Genomic DNA, 18,186 nt, shown 5'->3' with positions numbered 1-18,186 from the left:
TATTTTCCTCCACACATTACAATTGCAGCAAATATTGATCTGTATAGGATGGTAATCCCATACCAGAAACCACTAGGTCTGTTATTATAAGATAGTATTTCAAACAAACTTACTGCAACACAACCCTTCTGGTAAATTCTGTTCATCTATTCTGAATTAAAACAGTTACTTAAAGCTAGCAGTTCCAAAGTATTATGAACTATGAAAAAAAAAATATATGGTTTATCTATGTGAATATTTAGTACACATCTCTTGGAGACAAGAATACTCTAAACCAATTTTTATTCTTTATTTCACGATTTACCGGAGATAAATTGGTTCACAGTGGCTAATTATCGCGATCAAGCTTAAGATATCTAAAAAAAGAAGAAGATATACTAGAGACATTTGAGGATCAGGTCGCTTCAAGGAATATTCGTGATGAAGAGGCTCTCAGGAACCTCGTGAAAAATTCCCAGCCCTGAATAAAAGTTGGTTTACCGTAATTTTGTACACCTATGATTACATGTTGTAGGAACTTTGCCATGATTTTGTGATGTTTACAATTGAAAAGTTTACACCAAAAATATCTAGTTGTAGTCAGTATTATTGTTATTGTAATTGCTATTATTTTCCACTACACATGTCAACAAATCATAGCAAAGAAAGGATGTTTGAAAAATAATTCTTTTAGACTAAGTAGTGCTGCTTACTAGTTTTAATGCATGCCCATCCAAAATTTATTGGTAATACATGTATAAACATGGCATCATAGTGAAAACATCATGAAATAGTAAAATCTCATAAAAGATGTTAAAAAATAGATACCAGTAGTTCTGCATTTTTTTTTTCAAGACACTTTTTATCTCATAACAAGTTTAACTCCATGGTATACAACAACAGTGCTCCTGTCTTGAGACTGTTTATGTGAAATTGTACATTTACAGCATAGTAAAATTCACAAGCATTTATTATTTTTAAGGTTTATTGAAATTTTTCAGTTTTCATTATTGAAATATTTACTGTGATTAGAAGAAAAAATTCTACCCTGAAATAGTAAAATTCCCAGGTGCAAAGTTTGATTAATTGATACACATGAATGAATTGTTATTACTGCAGCACAAATGCTCAGGCTATGATTGTTATTAAGGTACATTAACATACTGAAAGAAAAGCTCATCTATAGACCTTACTCCAAATTCAGCATCACTTCCATTACAAAATTTTCTTATAACGAATAACGCAATATTCAATGTTTTCCACCTCCTTGTCACATCTTATAATGTAAAACACACTGTATTTGTTATAACCCTTATAGATTTGCACCTCTGAAAAATCTTGCTAATATTCTTTTTCAATAAAGATCATAATTTAAGGTATGCAGAGCGTGTGAAGAAATGAAGATTGTGCTGAAAACTACATCACTGCTATATTATTTCTACAAGTCTATAGTATAAATCATCAGGCATGCAAGAGTTATCTCCTTCACAACAATAGTTCAAATTATTGAATGTCCTAATACTGTAAGATATATTGTAGCCAGATTACAAGTGCTTGATGATATAATTCTGGGTTTTTTTTGCATTGTGTTTCTATCTAATTAACAGTCAACAATGATAATAAATTGTGATAACTTAGTGTGACTTACTTGTTGCTTATTATTGGGACACTGTTGCTGGGCGTACTGGGCAAACTGGACAGCTGTCTGCTGGTTGAGAGCAGCTCGAATCTGCATCCTAAACAAAATAATTCCAATAAAAATTCACTTATAATTTTCAATTCTAGAGTTTTACTACTCAGTAAATTTCAGTTGTGTTGGGAGCATCGATATAGAGACTGCTGTAAGGAGTCCTTTGGAATGGCAAATGCAGTCCCAATTTTGCAACATAACAGTTTTGTTCGGAGCATCTTTACAGATATTGCTTCTGTAACATCATTACTTGATTAAGTTATAACTCACTCTTGCTCAAGCTGTTTCTGTTTCTGGAGCTCTAGCTGTTGCTGTGCCTCCTCCTCAAGTCGCCGCCTCTCTTTCTCCTCCGCCTCTCTACGTAAACGATCCTCTTCCTCATGTCTAAATGCACAAAAAACAATGTCATTAAAATATGATCAGGAATTTACAAACTTATTCAAACAAATTTTCTTTTCTTTAAACTTGAAATAGAGCAGATTTTTGCACAAAAATTAAATTAACAAGATAAACACTACATGGACAACTTAATGAATACATCATTGTTTTAAAGTCTAATTTTTTCAAAACTCTGGAAGTCGGAAGACATGCTCTTTTTTGAGTACCTTTTCCTCTCCTGTTCCTGTTTTTCAGCATTGTGGGCCTCAGTGAACGGCCTGAACAATGGACACAGTGAGTCTAACTGTTTCACAAACTCGGCCATCGCAGTGGTCTGAGACATGTCACCAAGAGCCTGCCAGGCTTGCCTGGGAAAGACAACACAGAGGATCATCATTAAACATGATACATTAGATCAGAGAAGATTAGTTTTCTATAATATGATATGTAATCTTGTTAAATATAATCAGATTTGTAGTTTTCCATAACACATCTGTATGTTGCATTGTAATATTGTTTCAAAAAGCTTAAAATGGGAATGATATTGATGATATTATCATTTATTTGTGAAAATAAACTGAATGAATTATAAATAAATTTAAGAACTGCGGAGATGAAATGTTTGTGTAGATTTCTTTTTATCATTAACAAGTTGTTCACAAAAAATTCAGTGTTTACTGACAACATAACAAATGTACAAAATCTCCTTGTACAACAAACGGATCTGTCCTAGATTGTCAAGATGATAAACAGGTCTGTTTTTATGGAAGGCCATACATCAAAAGATCTGCATGCTTAGACCTCACAGTGCCTAACTCAGCGGGGTTAATGGAGGAAATTATTATGTCTCAATATTTATAAACAGCTGATCATGCCAAGAGGCTCCAGTAATATTTGTATGCAATCAGAAGACACTCTAGAATATGCACATTGCCCTAACAATGTCTGCAACAGGACATGTCTTTTAGGACCAAACAGTTGTAATTCTGGTTTGTTTTTTAAACTGCAGATGTAAAAAGAAGTGAGATAATCAATATGGTAATACCTAGCATTTACTTTATCTTTACAGTACATAACATAGCTGCTGTATTGATTATTCTACTTTAAGATTTTTTTCTTTTAATGCTACATCGTAAGAAAAAGCCAAAGGATGCTGACCATTTCAATATTGAAACAGCATATTAGGATGATAGGCAGAGATATGTAAAGAATTGCTTGAATTTTGAATTCCGACCTTTTAACACTAAGGTCAGTTTTGCCTTTAACAGACTGAACAAAGTAAAGAAATAAACAATTTTACAGGTATTCAAGAGATCTGCCAAAACCAAGAAATAATGTTCATGGTCACTGCACAGCCTTCACCCATTAGTCCCCTATGGGTAAAGGGTGAGCATGATTGGACCAAGGAAAAAGGGAGATAAAAAATATTTTTTTTAAAGGGATATTGTATGGGTGTACAAATGGACAATTTAACTTTGTAGGGGTCCTGCAGAGAGGGGCGCTATGGTAATTAACATTACCTAAATAAAATAACTCACACAACCATTTGAGATAAACAAAATCATGTACTTGTGTCTCAAAAATATTTTGACAAGGCAATCAAATAAAAAAGGTGGTTCTAGTCTACACTGTTTTGAAAGAAGAACAAGCAACAAACCATATACAATTTAGTGATTTGAAGTGGAAATGGTTACCATGGTTACACAGTAAACAAACACCAGTACTCACCACTCACTGGGGTCGGTGCTGAGACTGGTGGAGAGGAAAATGAATAAAACCAGGTCAGTGTGTGCGAGACCTTGTGAGACTGTGTGAGATTATCTGTGAAACTTTGTGCAAGACGGTGTGTACAGTTTAAATCTTATCTTTTTACAAGTCAATAATATTGTGTGATGACGATCTTGCTCCAGAAAGGGTGTACATTTGTTATGTTGACAGTAGATCAAAACCAAATTCAAGAGACCAAAGGTCAGCTCCCAGATATTACCCAACAGCATCTATAGAGTATCTATCTTTCTACAGAGAGTCTACATAGGCAAGCCATCATAGCAAATTGATGGCTTTAAAATGTACCTTTGTACTATAAACATCAATTCATGCTTACATGTATGTAACTTCAATCAACTTTAATTTACTCTTACTTGTTTGAACTAATCTCATTCCGGATAAAACAATTTTCTTTCTCTCTTTTTTAATCATATGATATATATAATATTAATGTACATTTCGAAAACCAACTTATTTATTCAGATCCCTCAAAAAAGTGAAATTTTTTAACTAAAGACAAAAATTTTAGTTTCTAATGGACAAGCAAATCAAGAGCTCATGTAGTCTCAGACATTGTAAGTAATGGTTTCCTCAAACTTTAGCAATGTGTAATGGTAATTATGCATAGCAATTCTTTTCTGAATACAACGTTAGCCAAATGTACATGATTGAAGTGACCATATTTTTCTGTTTTTCCTTACCTTCTGTCATTTCCCACAACATCCAGAAATCCCACTTCAGGGGACACATCATTTCTGTATTTTCCATATGTAGCCTGTTTTGTGTATGCCACTAATCGAAGTTTATCTTGGTATTTCAGTTTCAATGCTTTCCCATTTTTCTCTACAACAATCAAATAAATCTAAATTACATGCACTTACAATTTGTCACTACAGGGAACTAAAAATTTGAAAATTTCTGTCTAGGTAGAGAACTCTGCAAGTCTTAGAGTAAATTCTGATGAGTTAACTGAGTAAAAAGTTTACTGTTTATCAATCTCCAATCCTCAGTAATGTTCGTTAACTCTAAATTATCTGGAATTTTTATTTTTGGACCATAAATCTGCTTTTTATAATATTGAAAAATATTATTTAGTTTTGTAGCATTAATATTACAAACAGCTATTCTACGAACTGCTTTGCCTAGCTGCAATAATGTAGCCCTCTCCTGATTTTTTTTTTTTTTTTTTTTTGGGGGGGGGGGGGGGGGGGGGGGGAGGTAAACATCAGATATAAAAAATTGGAAAGGGCTACATTATTGCAGCTATGCTTTTGCCTATTGGCTCCTTGGAGACCTACTATATATAGGTAAAGGGGTTAGAGTAACAGATGCAACGGTACAATCTGGGTTTTTTTCTTCTAATTTGATCTCAACTTGTATATTTATTCCATTATATTCATCGTGGCTAAAATTGCAATAACTTTGTTAAATGCATGGATACCATCAAATATTTCTTTTTACTTCATTTACAAAGTTTGAAAGATAAATAACATTTTTAAGATGAAAAAAAAGTACTTTGAGGCTGAGGATAGGAGAGCCTTATCAAAACCCTTGAAGGGACCTGGTCACGATGGACATACTTGTTAACCTTTCAAAGCTGCTATGTGGGAGAATCTCCCCCTTACCAACTTGGCTAAGGGGGAGATTTTGCGGTAAACGACGTTTTTTCACGTGAAATGCAAATATATATTAAAAATACTGTTAGATACCTTCTTTTACCATTGTTATTAATGCATTTGCAATCATTTTAAATTTTATTATTTCTATGACTACCAGTGTGCAATTACAACTTGTGTTGCTGACATGTTCAGAAAACTACTATTTTGTTTGCATGGTACAATACAGTCAATAGTGCCAGTTTTTATATTTAAGTCTTCTTATTGTTCCGTATTGAACCATCACTGCATGCTGACATCTAGGGTAAACACAGAAAATTTATTTTGCGTATTTTGAATTTGCAGTGAAACCCAGTTAAGAAAATACCATTAAATTTATTAAATAATATTCATTAAAATTATTTTTTGACTTATATATAGGATTGATTTTTAATTCACAAAACAACATGTATTTCTCCAGTATCTTTAAAAATGATCTCTGTTGTAATGTCTATATAGCATCCCTGTAATTCATAGTACCAGTACTATAAACTTTAAAAACTCTTGGGAAATGCTTTTACACTTTTTCCTCGAGCTTCACATTTATCGGAAGCTTGTATAAACACTCAGTGTTCCAAACTCACTTTGATTTTTACCGACTGTGCTGGCCAGACAGAATTAGTCACGACTCACTGCACGTGGCTTGGGTGCTTTACCTGTGCACCTGTTAAGTGACACCACTGGCTGTGTATTGTTTTCTTTGGTGTTACAGAGTAAAATCAAGATGTTTTAAGCTTTTATTTATTTTTTATAAGGCCTATGCATAACTAAATACGAAACTGATTTAAGTCAAAACCGGAAGTAATCGTAAAAAGTAAACTGGACAATAACATGTCATACTATGATCGCATTAGACAGTACTTGGATGGATTTTGAAATATTCAAGCTATACAGCAGCTTTTTGAGCTCAAAATCAGAGAAAAACCCGCAGTGGTTGTTGAAATTTGCATGTAAAGATTCAGAATTTGGGGGGGGGGGGGGGGGGGGTATGGGGGAGACAAATACGATTGCGGGAGAAATTTGTCTCCCGCGCGGGACATAGGTTGGATGCGGGAGATCTTAGATTTTTAGGCCGTTTTGCGGGAGTCTCCCGCGCAATGCGGGAGGGTTAACAGGTATGGATGGAATTAAGAACATCATTTAAATCAGAATTTTTTGTATAGATATGATTGCTAACAATAAATATGATAATAAAATCTGTTAGTTACATGTCATTTTGTTTTAAAGTGTGATATTTTCTCTACAGCAACCTAAATGTGAAGAAACAAATGAGCTTTCTTTACATAACAAAGAATTCCAAATTGTGTTGATGTCCAATTATACACTACACATATACATATATATATATATATTTTTAAAAATTTTAAAAAAACTTTATGGAAAATATTTAGGTCAACATATGCCCTTTTAATTTAGACAGTAATTGAGTTATGGCTTGGTGGTAAACTAATCTTTTAAAGAGAAACAAGACACTCCGAGTGAGTCCGAAAGGCATAGCTTCATCTGCTTCTCTTGCTGGTTAAAATGTAAATGTCATAAACCAATCATAATATTTACTACGAATGATGTATTAATCAGTGTTAATGTAAAATATAAGAGTTTGCAAAGAGAAGTGACTATATGCTATGCATGTCCATTTCTCTACATAAGATTTTTCTAGATAGGTGATAAGCAATTGTTTCACGTCATCCACCTAACCATTCTCTTCAGGGAACAGGTCAGGACTGATTGCCCAAATGGGGTATATAAATTTAAAAAATAAACAAAATTGATTTTAAAATTTTTTATATAAATATGCATTAGAATAGATGAAATGTAATAATTTTGGTAAAACAACTTTTTCTGTAATAACAATACTATTATGGAGATTGATCCCTAAGTATATCCAGAACTTCTTGGGGATCAATCTTACAAACTACATCATTGTACAGGCTTAAAGGAAAACTTGTTAACCAAAATTTGTTGCATTTGATTCACATTAATACGGATTTATATCAAAAATATCAAAATCATTTTTTTTTTTTGCACTTTAAATTTATATCCCATTTGGGCTATTATATCCAAAATGGGCTATTATATCCCATTTGGGCGATTGGTCCCAACTAGGGGAAGTGGACATGATTATTAATGCTTAGCCTACATCCACTTTTAAGTTCTTAAGTATTTTACTATATTTCTGTCTTCAACAAAAACCAGAATTAATTTCAACCACTGCATTTTCTCACGTACATGTAGACGACTTGAATGCATTTTGCTTTTTGAGGCAGAGAAGGAATGTACACAATTTGTTTACAAGTAATTTGAGATATCACATGAATTACCTTTGTAAAATCTAACGGCTAGTTTGTATAGCTCAGGAAGTTGAAATCCCCAACCTTTCGCAAATTCGTCTATACTTTCTTTGCTCTTTTCATTGCCGTTGACACTAAGATTTGTGACACCATTTACAAGAGATTGTTCGGCGTCTGCCATCTTGGATTTGGCCACGTCGGGTTTACTGAATAAGTTGTACATGGAATATTTCTGTAACATTGTAGATATATTTTGTGAAGATAAGAAACTTCTACATTAAAAAAAACAAATATTTTTAGTACACATATCAATACAATTTGACATGAAATATTTTAGAACACTCTTTCGTCAAGCGAAGATTTTCCGGAATTCGATACTCACTCCAAAATATTTTGCTACTACAAAATTTCGCGCGCAACATCAAAATACAGCCGAAGGCAAGGAAAGGCGGCCAAAGTTGCAGACGTACTTTTAATTTTTTACCGAAGGTAGTTAAATTAACTTGTTGACAACTCTGAAAACTATCCTTTTAATGAGTAGCCAAGTTGAACAGTCTATAGTTGAAGACTGTACTTTGCTGTAATGACCTGTTTTGTTCCTTTTGCATGTTTATCAGAATGCAGAACCATTGAGTGTACTTTGCACATGCTCAACTTGACCCTCTCTCATTGTTCTAACGACAGATGATATTGCTGCTTAGTTGTTGAATGAGGCTTCGTAAAAGACTGTGCCCACTTTTGCTTTCTACGTATATATTATTCTGTTATTAGCTGTAAGTCTGAAGCTCCCGGTCTGAAAAATTCGGATGGACGACCTGGGAACTACAGTGCCTCCCATAGTAAAATCTGCAATTTACGGCGCTAAAAAAATTGCGCTAGTTTTGAACTGATTATTCTCATTTCCAAACACATTCTGTACAAATATTTGATTCGAAAAACTTCCTCGGCGATTTTACTCCAGATAACGTCACTTCACTTGCCTCTGATATTCTTTTGAACTCCATCACCAGCCCCGTAAAGTAAAGTGGTGCAGTTTGTTTACAGGTTAAAATGGCGACTCTCGATCTCGACGTATAAACTTCATTTTCTAAGGTCGGTTAGAAAGTTTGAGGCGAGTAAAGTGATGATATCAGTAGTAAATTGCCTGAAATATTTAATGGTACTAACTGTTTTCACAAAATTTGTGTGGAAATAAGGAAAATCAGTCAAAAACTAGCGCAATTTTTTGTGCATCGTAAATTGCAGTTTTTTTTACTATGAGAGGCACTGTAACTCCCAGGTTGTCCATCCTAATTTTTCAGACCTGTAGCTACAGACCTGCAGCTAATATATTAACAGGTAGGGCACCAAACCCTGTTTGGTGGTTGGAGTCTCATTTGGTACTTAAATGCTTGAATGGTATACCTATTTTACCTAACAAATGGGACTAATTTTTCGTTCAAATTGGATTACTTTTCCAGGAGAAAAGGCAGAGAATGTTTACTACTGGGACAAGGACTCGGACATGTTTGCTTCATGATTAAACATTCGTTTATAAAAATTTATGTGTCAATTTTTCAGCATGTGTTTAAAAAAAGGCCAAAATAAAATGCACCCAGGAAGTAACGTATAAACAAAGTGTTTATGTTTCAAAAAGATAGATTTTATCAGTACGACAATTACTATGAGTACCCAGCCCCAGTGTGACAAGGGTTTGCTTCAGATTTGTAGATTTGTTGATATAAATTGAATAAACCTTCACAACGTATAAACAAGGTGACATAATATAAATACGCAATTGCAATGCAGCATGTTGCTACTATAACAGAATAAGATGATTTGTGAATTATGAAGGAGTAAAAACAGGTAGAACATCTGTAGCTCAAATTCTTTGAAAATAGACTATCATCATAGACAGTTTGATGCTGAGGATATTTTGAAAATGAATGCAAAATTGAATGCATTTTATGCTCTGCTGAGAAAAGTTTTAAGTTTTATAAGATTGAAACCATTGCATAATTTTCGTTTAATTTTTTTCAAATAAACAAAGATTGAACAGGATTTGGACACTATTATGTTGGCCTCATGGAGGGAAAGTATTTCCCTCTGCTTCAGGTCTGGCTATATTTTTTCCTTAGGGCTAACAAAAACAGTGTTGCTCTCATCACCACTCAATGTATACTGTTACAGTAATATTCTAAGGTTACTGGTAGATTACCACTTTTCTGTTCATTTTCATTTTTTTGTATGAAAATTAAGATACACTAAATGCAGCATGATTATTCCCTGATTTAAATCTTTTACCATACTTATTGACAACCCAACTTTTTACTCTTTAGATGGCAAGAACAAAGCAGACAATGAGAAATAACTCAAAAAAGAGTAATTTTCAAAGGGCAACATTTCAGCCAGTAAGTATGAAATGCTATGTAGTTATGTAACATTAAACCATGCTTTATTTGGCGTTTATAATTTTGCTTGTTAATCCACCACACAATTTGTTATGGAGGTGACATATCGTAGCTTACTGTGTGTATGTTAGGGCATAAGTGTACAAAAGACTGAGGTCAAGATTAGAAGAAAACCTAAGTACTTAAAATCTGTAAGCTTTGCATACTTTTGAAGCTTTTGAATAAGTCAAACCCTATATTTTTTGAAAGTAATTGGTGAAATACTCCTCAAAATAACCAATATAACAAAGCAAAATTGAAGTAAGAGTTAAATGTAGAGCACATGAAAGATATGAACTCACTTGGCAGTGCTCTTTCTTTTCTCTTGATTTTTTTTTAAGCATAAGGCATATTCTACTTTCTTGATCAGGCTCGACGGAGAAAGTGCCCCAGAAAACGGAGAAGAGAGCCGTTATGGATGACAGAGAGAGAAGCGCGGTCCCCGTGGTTTTATCGACAGTATCAGTATGATCCGTGGAACAACTCAGATTCAGAGTCCGACTCGGAAGGTGAAATGGGACATGATGATTTGGATGATGAAGTTTTATTTGGGAGTCTCAGGGGAAACATTGTTGGAATTCGCTATTACTCTGGAACTGTAAGTTTTTTAATTGAATGAATTCTACTATTTTATACTGTGATCACTTGCTCGTAATGTAGAAAAAAACTTGTGAATAAAGTATTATGGAAGCTTTTAATAACCAACTGTGAAACAAATTATCATTACAACATTCTTACCTTGGCAAAAAGTGGCCAATTTAAAATGAAGTCACTTACCTATATCTTGCACCAATGATAAATTTACATGTTCTTGATCTCTTAAGGTTAAATTTTATTCTGGATTAAAATAAGGTTTGTTGTTTTCAGGTCAACAACAATGAAATGGTTGCCTTGGAGAGAGAACCATATAACAAGTATGACAGGAATGCCATCAAAGTGGTCAATGTTGTACGTCAACAAGTCGGACATATCAAGCGGGAACTGGCCTCCGCTCTAGCTCCCATCATGGACAGTGGCTGGGTCAGACTTGAGGGGTAAGGATCAGTGACCCATCTAAATCTAGGATCTCCTCTTGTTTCTGTTTACAACTGTCTGTTTGATAGAATGTAGTTCTTCTTACCGTAGGAACTAAAGAAGGCATGAGTTTACTGAAATGTGATAGAGATTGCAGACTTTATTTCTGACCAAATTTCAGAATAGTTCCATTTGGGAGCCAGAACCAGTTTAGCATGCCGGTGGACATCAGTCTGTGGGGTAAACCAGAACACAAGCAGGGCACCATTACAAGATTAGAGCGGTCAGGCATCATGATGAAGGTTGCCCCCGACCCCGTGGGTGGGGCTATTGGGGGACCCAGCACCAGTATGATGTATGGAGTGGTGTCCAACAAGAGAACTTTTCTAACACCATCAGAGGTCAGGGTTTATCTAAAGTGATATGTGTTGTCATCTTTTGAATTTTCTTTAAACATATTCACTTAATTTTATTTAATTAACCTAACTTGATAATACAATGAATATTAGGAAATTCTTTTCAATAATGTTAATTTTGATATATTTGGATATAAATATATTATAATTTGCATGATGTCTAATCAGATAAGTCAAAGTAAGTTATATGACATAATTTAGGTTAGAAATGAACTTGACAAGTTGTTTGAGAGTCTTAATGAGGGTGACAAAACTACTACAGTGGAACCTGCAGAGGTAGGGGGTATTGCATTACCACTCTTCATAATTATGTTAAATCTTTTATAGTTCCTTTGATTTAAGTGCAGATTTTAATGGTTCTAAAAGTGTCCTACTCTCTATACATAGATAAACGTGCATATCTGAAGTTTGTCAATAGTGATAATGAATTGCTAATGTTTATAAAATAGATTGATTGGAATATTCTATATGTTTCTGTTATGTTGTAACCTGAATTTGTATATCACAGAAGAAACCGTAGCAATTTAAATTTTTATTTCTATATATAAATAGAAGTTAATTTCAGTCACTTGAAATGTAAAAAATTAAATTCTTGCTAATATCAAGTTTAAATTTCCAGGCAATATCTAGTACAATGTACAAGCACCAGAAGCAGGCTCTCCATTGGATGATCAAGAGAGAGAACGGTGACCAGTTGCCGCCATTCTGGGAGAACAAGAACGGACAGTACTTCAACTCAGTGACCATCTTCACCACCAAGACCAAGCCAAGGAGTGTCTGCGGAGGTATTGTAATGTCTACCAGCTGGGTTCACCACAGGGGGTTTTACCATGGCAGCTGACCATGATTAAACCTTTTTGGTTTGTCATGGTGAACAAGCTTTGCCATGGTCAAAATAAAAAGCTGTCAACAACAAGTCCCTTGTTTCAGAAATGACACAAATGCATTTGCCTATGAAACAAGTTTTCAGATTTTTACATTGAAGCACTTTTCAATGTATTCATTGATCATAAAATTTCCGAAATTTTTTTAATGATTACAAAAATTTTTAACATTGACAATCATAAGGATGCTAAATAAAAATTTTGTGATATCAAGAAGCATGTAGCACATTTCTCTGTAGAAATAACCTTCCATGTATGAAAGTATTTCTTTATTCTGTTGCAGGAATTCTTGCTGATGACATGGGTCTTGGGAAAACCCTCCAAACAATTGCTCTGATAATGACAAACTTCAAGGATGGAAAACCCCTGGCTGTGCCAGTCCCAGGGAAAATCCGACAATCCAAGATATTACGAATGCAACAGAAAGCTCAAGTGAGCCATTAGATATACATTCATCACTGATATGAAATGCTACTTTTAAAGAAAATAAATTGATTGCATTTTCTGCTTACACTGCCATTTTTAATAGCATTGAGAAAATGCATTATACAAATACACCTTACTCTTGGTACAAATACATGAAAATACTGTGAAAGCAAAATTTTTGATGAAGTTGTTAACTTTCGCATAGTTAGATTAATAAAATTGAATATTTATACCCCCGCTCTGAAGGAGAGGGGGTATACTGTTTTACCCTTGTGTGTCTGTCTGTCCGTCCGTCCGTCCGTCCGTCTGTCTGTCTGTCCGTCTGTCTGTCCGTCCGTAACAAAAATTTCTGTCGCATTTATCTCAGCAACTATTTATCGCAGATGCTTGAAATTTTTACACAGTGTTTGTTAAGGCATGCCATATCGTGGGATATATTTTTGTACCAATCGGACGCCAACTTCCTGTTAAATGACAACTTTGCTTATTTTTTAACCAAAATTTTCAAACAAATTTTCGTCAAAGAATTCTCAGCAACTGTTTATCGCAGATGCTTGAAATTTTTACACAGTATTTGTATAGGCATGCCATATCGTGGGATATATTTTTGTACCAATTGGACGCCAACTTCCTGTTCAATGACGACTTTGCTTATTTTTTAACCAAAATTTTCAAACAAATTTTCGTCAAAGAATTCTCAGCAACTGTTTATCGCAGATGCTTGAAATTTTTACACAGTATTTGTATAGGCATGCCATATCGTGGGATATATTTTCGTACCAATCGTACATCAACTTCCTGTTAAATGACGACTTTGTTTATTTTTAGCAAAAATTTTCAAACAAATTTTCGTCAAAGAATTCTCAGCAACTGTTTATCGCAGATGCTTGAAATTTTTACACAGTATTTGTATAGGCATGCCATATCGTGGGATGTATTTTTGTACCAATCGGACGCCAACTTCCTGTTAAATGACGACTTTGTTTATTTTTAGCCAAAATTTTCAAATTAATTTCCGTCAAAGACTCTCAGCAACTATTTATCGCAGATGCTTGAAATTTTAACACACTATTTGTATAGGCATGCCATATTGTGGGATATATTTTTGTATCAATCGGACGTCAAACTTCCTGTGAAATAGTGACTGTTTATTTTTAGCCAAAATTTTCAAACAAATTTTCGTCAAAGATTTCTCAGCAGCTATTTATCGCAGATGCTTGAAATTTTTACACAGTGTTTGTTAAGGCATGTCGTATCATGGAATATATTTTTGTACCAATCGGACGTCAACTTCCTGTTAAATGAGTACTTTGTTTATTTTAGCCAAAATTTTCAAACAAATTTTCCTCAAAGATTTCTCAGCAACTGTTTATCGCAGATGCTTGAAATTTTAACACACTATTTGTTTAGGCATGCCATATTGTGGGATATATTTCTGTACCAATCAGATGCCAGCTTTCTGTTAAATGTCGACTTTGCTTATTTTGCATATTCACATCAGAGTGGGGGTATCACTAGTGAGCATTGGCTCACAGATATCTTGTTGTACATTTATGGCCAATGAGTCTTTTTGCCAAACAACACCACAATTGTTACAATTTTATTTTTCAGTACTTTTTTCTCAATTTCAATATTAGAATTATTTCTTGCACCATATCATGTTCAATTTCAGAGAATGGAAGAATACAAGAGCAGTCCATGTAAGTCTCGAAAGTCATTTGTCATCAAAGGAGACCCCAACGAGATGATTGATGAAGGCAAACTGTGTGTTGGACGGAAGAGGAAGACCCTGGGGAAACTACTGAGATATAACAACGCAGTGGACAACCTCACCTCGGACGAGGAAGAAATCGAGGACCTTGTGGAGGAAGAGGAGGAGGAAGAGGACTGTGAGGGTAAGGACCGGGGGTTTTTAAACTTAGTTCTGTTGTCATGTCATAAAGCTCTGTACTTGTACCAGTATATTATATTATATAAGTATATTATATTATTTTTCCTAGAATGTAAAGATGCTATAAAAAGTGAATTTGTATTTTTCTTTTTTTATCCAGCTTCATAGTCAGTATGATAAAATCTGTATGTAAATTTGCTTGATGGTTCTTAAGAGTTGATGTACATTTAATTTTTAACCACTGTTGTTAAGGAAACTTTCATTTGTTTTTAAAAGCGTCTATATTCAGCACACTAATATGAATAAGTGTTTAATTGTTTGTTGAGCATAGCTGTGTAGGGTTACCTGTACTTCTTATTTTTAACGTTCTAGAAGTGAATGATGATAAAATCATGTTGAAGAAAGATGACCCTGAATTCAAGCTCTCCAAAGACACGTTAAAACAGGAGAAAATTGCCTCACCCATTGCCAGTCGGAGACCAAGAAGGCAAGTACAGTGTAGGAAATACTCTGTGGTGGTTTGTTTGTATTGTTCAGTTCATTAATTAGGGATGGAAGTGAAATATTGGTGTTTACAGTGTGTTTCTGTTGATTTAGGAGTGTAAAGAAACCCACAAGATACACCTACAGCAGTGATGATGAGGACCAGGAGAGAGTCGGCAGTCCTATGAAAAGAGGTAAGGAATGATGGATGGCTAGCTTGCCATATTATGCATATAGTGACATGTCTTGCAGAGATTAATGCGTACTTTTCATTGGACCTGGTTTTTATCTTATTTTGTTAAATTTGTTATATTTTGATTATCATTGTAGTTAAGATAGATCATGAAGAAAAAGAAAACTTGCAGAAGGTCTCTGTGCCAAGGAAAGGTCATCAGAGGGGCAAAGGAAAAGGGAAACAACTCTGTAAGCCTGTGACTCAGGCTTGTGAAGTGAACAAGCTGATTTCTGACACTATTGAGATAGACTGTGCTAATGTTGATGATGTGTGTAAGAGTCTACAGGACCAGAGAACAGAAAAAGAGACCCTGGTCACTGAAAGAGGGGACAGTCTTGTGGAACCTAAACTTGACTCAGTCAGTTCAGAAAACAAAGACAGTGCATGCAACACAGAACCAGTAGGGACTTTAGTAAGCACAGGTATATGTTGAGCTTATAACTCTGTTATGTTTTTTCTTCCATAAGTAAATATTTTTACCATTGTTGAATTTTATCTTCCACTAGTAAATATTTTCTTTCCAGTAAATGTTTAAGAAACACTTGTAAAGGATCCTACTATTGATACAACTAAATGTATTGTGCCTTTATTTGTTTATGGATCATAAGTGCATTGATGATTATTTATACCTTGAATATTTTGATAATTTTCAGATGTTAAACTTATAGTGCAGAACAGTGAAAGTGATGCTGTGTCTTGTCCTAAGTGGATGACAGAAGGAGTGGGGTGTGGACAAGAGATCCACAAGGGGCACAAGTTCTGCACCATGTGTGGATGGAAGATCAATGCCAATATCTTTAAAAATGGTGCCAAAATGTGTCACAACAAAATGGAGGAACAAAAATTTTGTGAAAATATTGTTTATCCTCCCCAGAAGTTTTGTTCTAACTGTGGTCACCGGCTGTCATTTGGAGGTAAAATTGTACTGTTATAGAATCTATTTAAAAGGGATTTTGGAAAAAATATCTCATTTTTATATGCAATGCGAAGCTGTATGGGTATTAAAATGTAGAATGTATTTCAGTGCAAACGCCGGTTAATGTTAGCAATACAAAAGTGCAATCCTCATCAGGGGAGATACTGACAGCAGAAGGAAATAAACAAGATGTGACAAAAGAGTGGATTAGTGCAATGAAAAACAGGTATACATGTACAACCACTTTGTAGAATCTGTATTGAATGAACAGATTAGTTAGCATTCAAACAAATTACAAACACTGAGGTAATATGTAGCAATTTTTATATGAATTCTAAACAAGTTTTCTCTTTCATACCCTGTGTTTCCCGCAAAAGTTGAGGATATTGTGTAAACTGGTTACCATTTTTGAGTTTTAGGCTTCCTGAGTTACTCATGGATTGAATACTACTCAAATCACCATATTCAAATGCATTAATGCATTATGACAGCTCACTATTACATTAAAAAGCTCATCCTAACAGTGATTGTTTTTCTTTAACATTTTCAGCATGCCAAGTACAAGTTCATCAAATCTGAATCCTTATGCAAGACCATTCATACCTGTAAGTTTTTCCCTTACTCTCACTATTTTAAAGTAGACATTCTCTATGTATTTTCTTTAATTAAGAGTGAGTATTTTTCAAGTTGTCTTTGTTAACATTTATTGAGTTTTATATTTTTTTTGGCAGGGAGCTAAAGACATAATACCACCAAAACAGATGACATCTGCAACAGGTTTGTAGATATGATATTGTTGGGGGTTACCATATATACTTGCCTATAAGTATTATTTGCATATAAGTCGGTTGTTGGTTTTTTCAGCTTAATTTTGAAGATTTTGACAATGATCAGCTTATAAGTCAGGTCACTTTTTCGGGATAATTCATCTACAGGTTCTCTATTTAAAATTTCGATATTTGTCCCCCTAACTTTCGTTCAATTTTGAACTCCCGAAATCTGACTTAAAAGCGAGTAAGTATGGTAATAGGTATATTGATCTGCACCTATCCAGTGTTTTCTGCCAGTATCATGTTGTTTGTGCTGTCAGTAATTTTCTGTTTCAATGGTGGTCAGATTTCTTGTTTACAATCATGTGTAGTGAATCACCTCATGGCACCCTACTATTACCTGCAACTTACTGTAGTTTCCTTTTTAAAAATGGGGAATTGATACTGTAAATTCCTAATTAAACGCGAGGAATTAATATCCGCGTAAAATCGTGAGAAGCATCCTTCGCGGATTTTAAAATCTCGCCATTATTTTCTGAGAGTTGAAAACTATAAGAAATAAGGAGAAAAGTTCAACGTTCGCGATTTTATATTCTCGCGATTTGGTAGAAACCAGCGGGATCGCGGAATTAAGTACTCGCGTAATATAAGGAATTTACAGTATCTGTGTTAAATCAGGAGAAGCAACCCTTGCAGATTCTTAAATATCACTTCAATTTTTTAGACAGTTTTGAACTATATGAAATTATAACAAAGTTATATTCTTGCGTATTAATTTTTAAAAAATGCAGTATGTGTATTAAGTACTCATCTATACATGTAGTAAGGAATTTACAGTACCGGTATACATAATTGTATATTTGCATTTCCATTGTTCTTTCCCACTGTAAGCCCATACGGAGGAGCTGCAATTATTTCTCTATAATCGCAATTGCTCTGTCAGTATACTATGACGTCATAAA

The 18,186-nt window shown here is 34.3% G+C and overlaps 2 protein-coding genes across 2 annotated transcripts; one reads left to right on the top strand and one right to left on the bottom strand.

The window, feature by feature from the left end:
- Positions 1 to 1,557: 1,557 nt before the first annotated feature.
- On the bottom strand, positions 1,558 to 7,966 carry LOC128175269 (Golgi resident protein GCP60-like). The gene is made up of 5 exons (XM_052840770.1): positions 7,791 to 7,966; positions 4,516 to 4,657; positions 2,275 to 2,415; positions 1,940 to 2,053; positions 1,558 to 1,715 (listed from the first exon to the last, which is right to left on the bottom strand). The coding sequence occupies exons 1-5, from the start codon at positions 7,939 to 7,941 to the stop codon at positions 1,580 to 1,582; spliced, it is 684 nt and encodes a 227-aa protein (XP_052696730.1). The 5' UTR covers positions 7,942 to 7,966; the 3' UTR covers positions 1,558 to 1,579.
- A 165-nt stretch (positions 7,967 to 8,131) lies between these two features.
- LOC128175010 (helicase-like transcription factor) lies at positions 8,132 to 17,670 on the top strand. The gene is made up of 16 exons (XM_052840378.1): positions 8,132 to 8,249; positions 10,079 to 10,150; positions 10,560 to 10,787; positions 11,057 to 11,223; positions 11,385 to 11,604; positions 11,821 to 11,895; positions 12,239 to 12,404; positions 12,787 to 12,935; positions 14,602 to 14,824; positions 15,193 to 15,307; positions 15,418 to 15,497; positions 15,634 to 15,960; positions 16,192 to 16,452; positions 16,563 to 16,680; positions 17,005 to 17,059; positions 17,186 to 17,670. The coding sequence occupies exons 2-16, from the start codon at positions 10,079 to 10,081 to the stop codon at positions 17,237 to 17,239; spliced, it is 2,310 nt and encodes a 769-aa protein (XP_052696338.1). The 5' UTR covers positions 8,132 to 8,249; the 3' UTR covers positions 17,240 to 17,670.
- Positions 17,671 to 18,186: the final 516 nt, after the last annotated feature.

This window comes from Crassostrea angulata, chromosome 3 (assembly GCF_025612915.1).
Source record: "Crassostrea angulata isolate pt1a10 chromosome 3, ASM2561291v2, whole genome shotgun sequence".
NCBI classification, from domain to species: Eukaryota; Metazoa; Mollusca; class Bivalvia; order Ostreida; family Ostreidae; genus Magallana; species Magallana angulata.
This window is presented reverse-complemented; position numbering and strand designations above follow the sequence as displayed.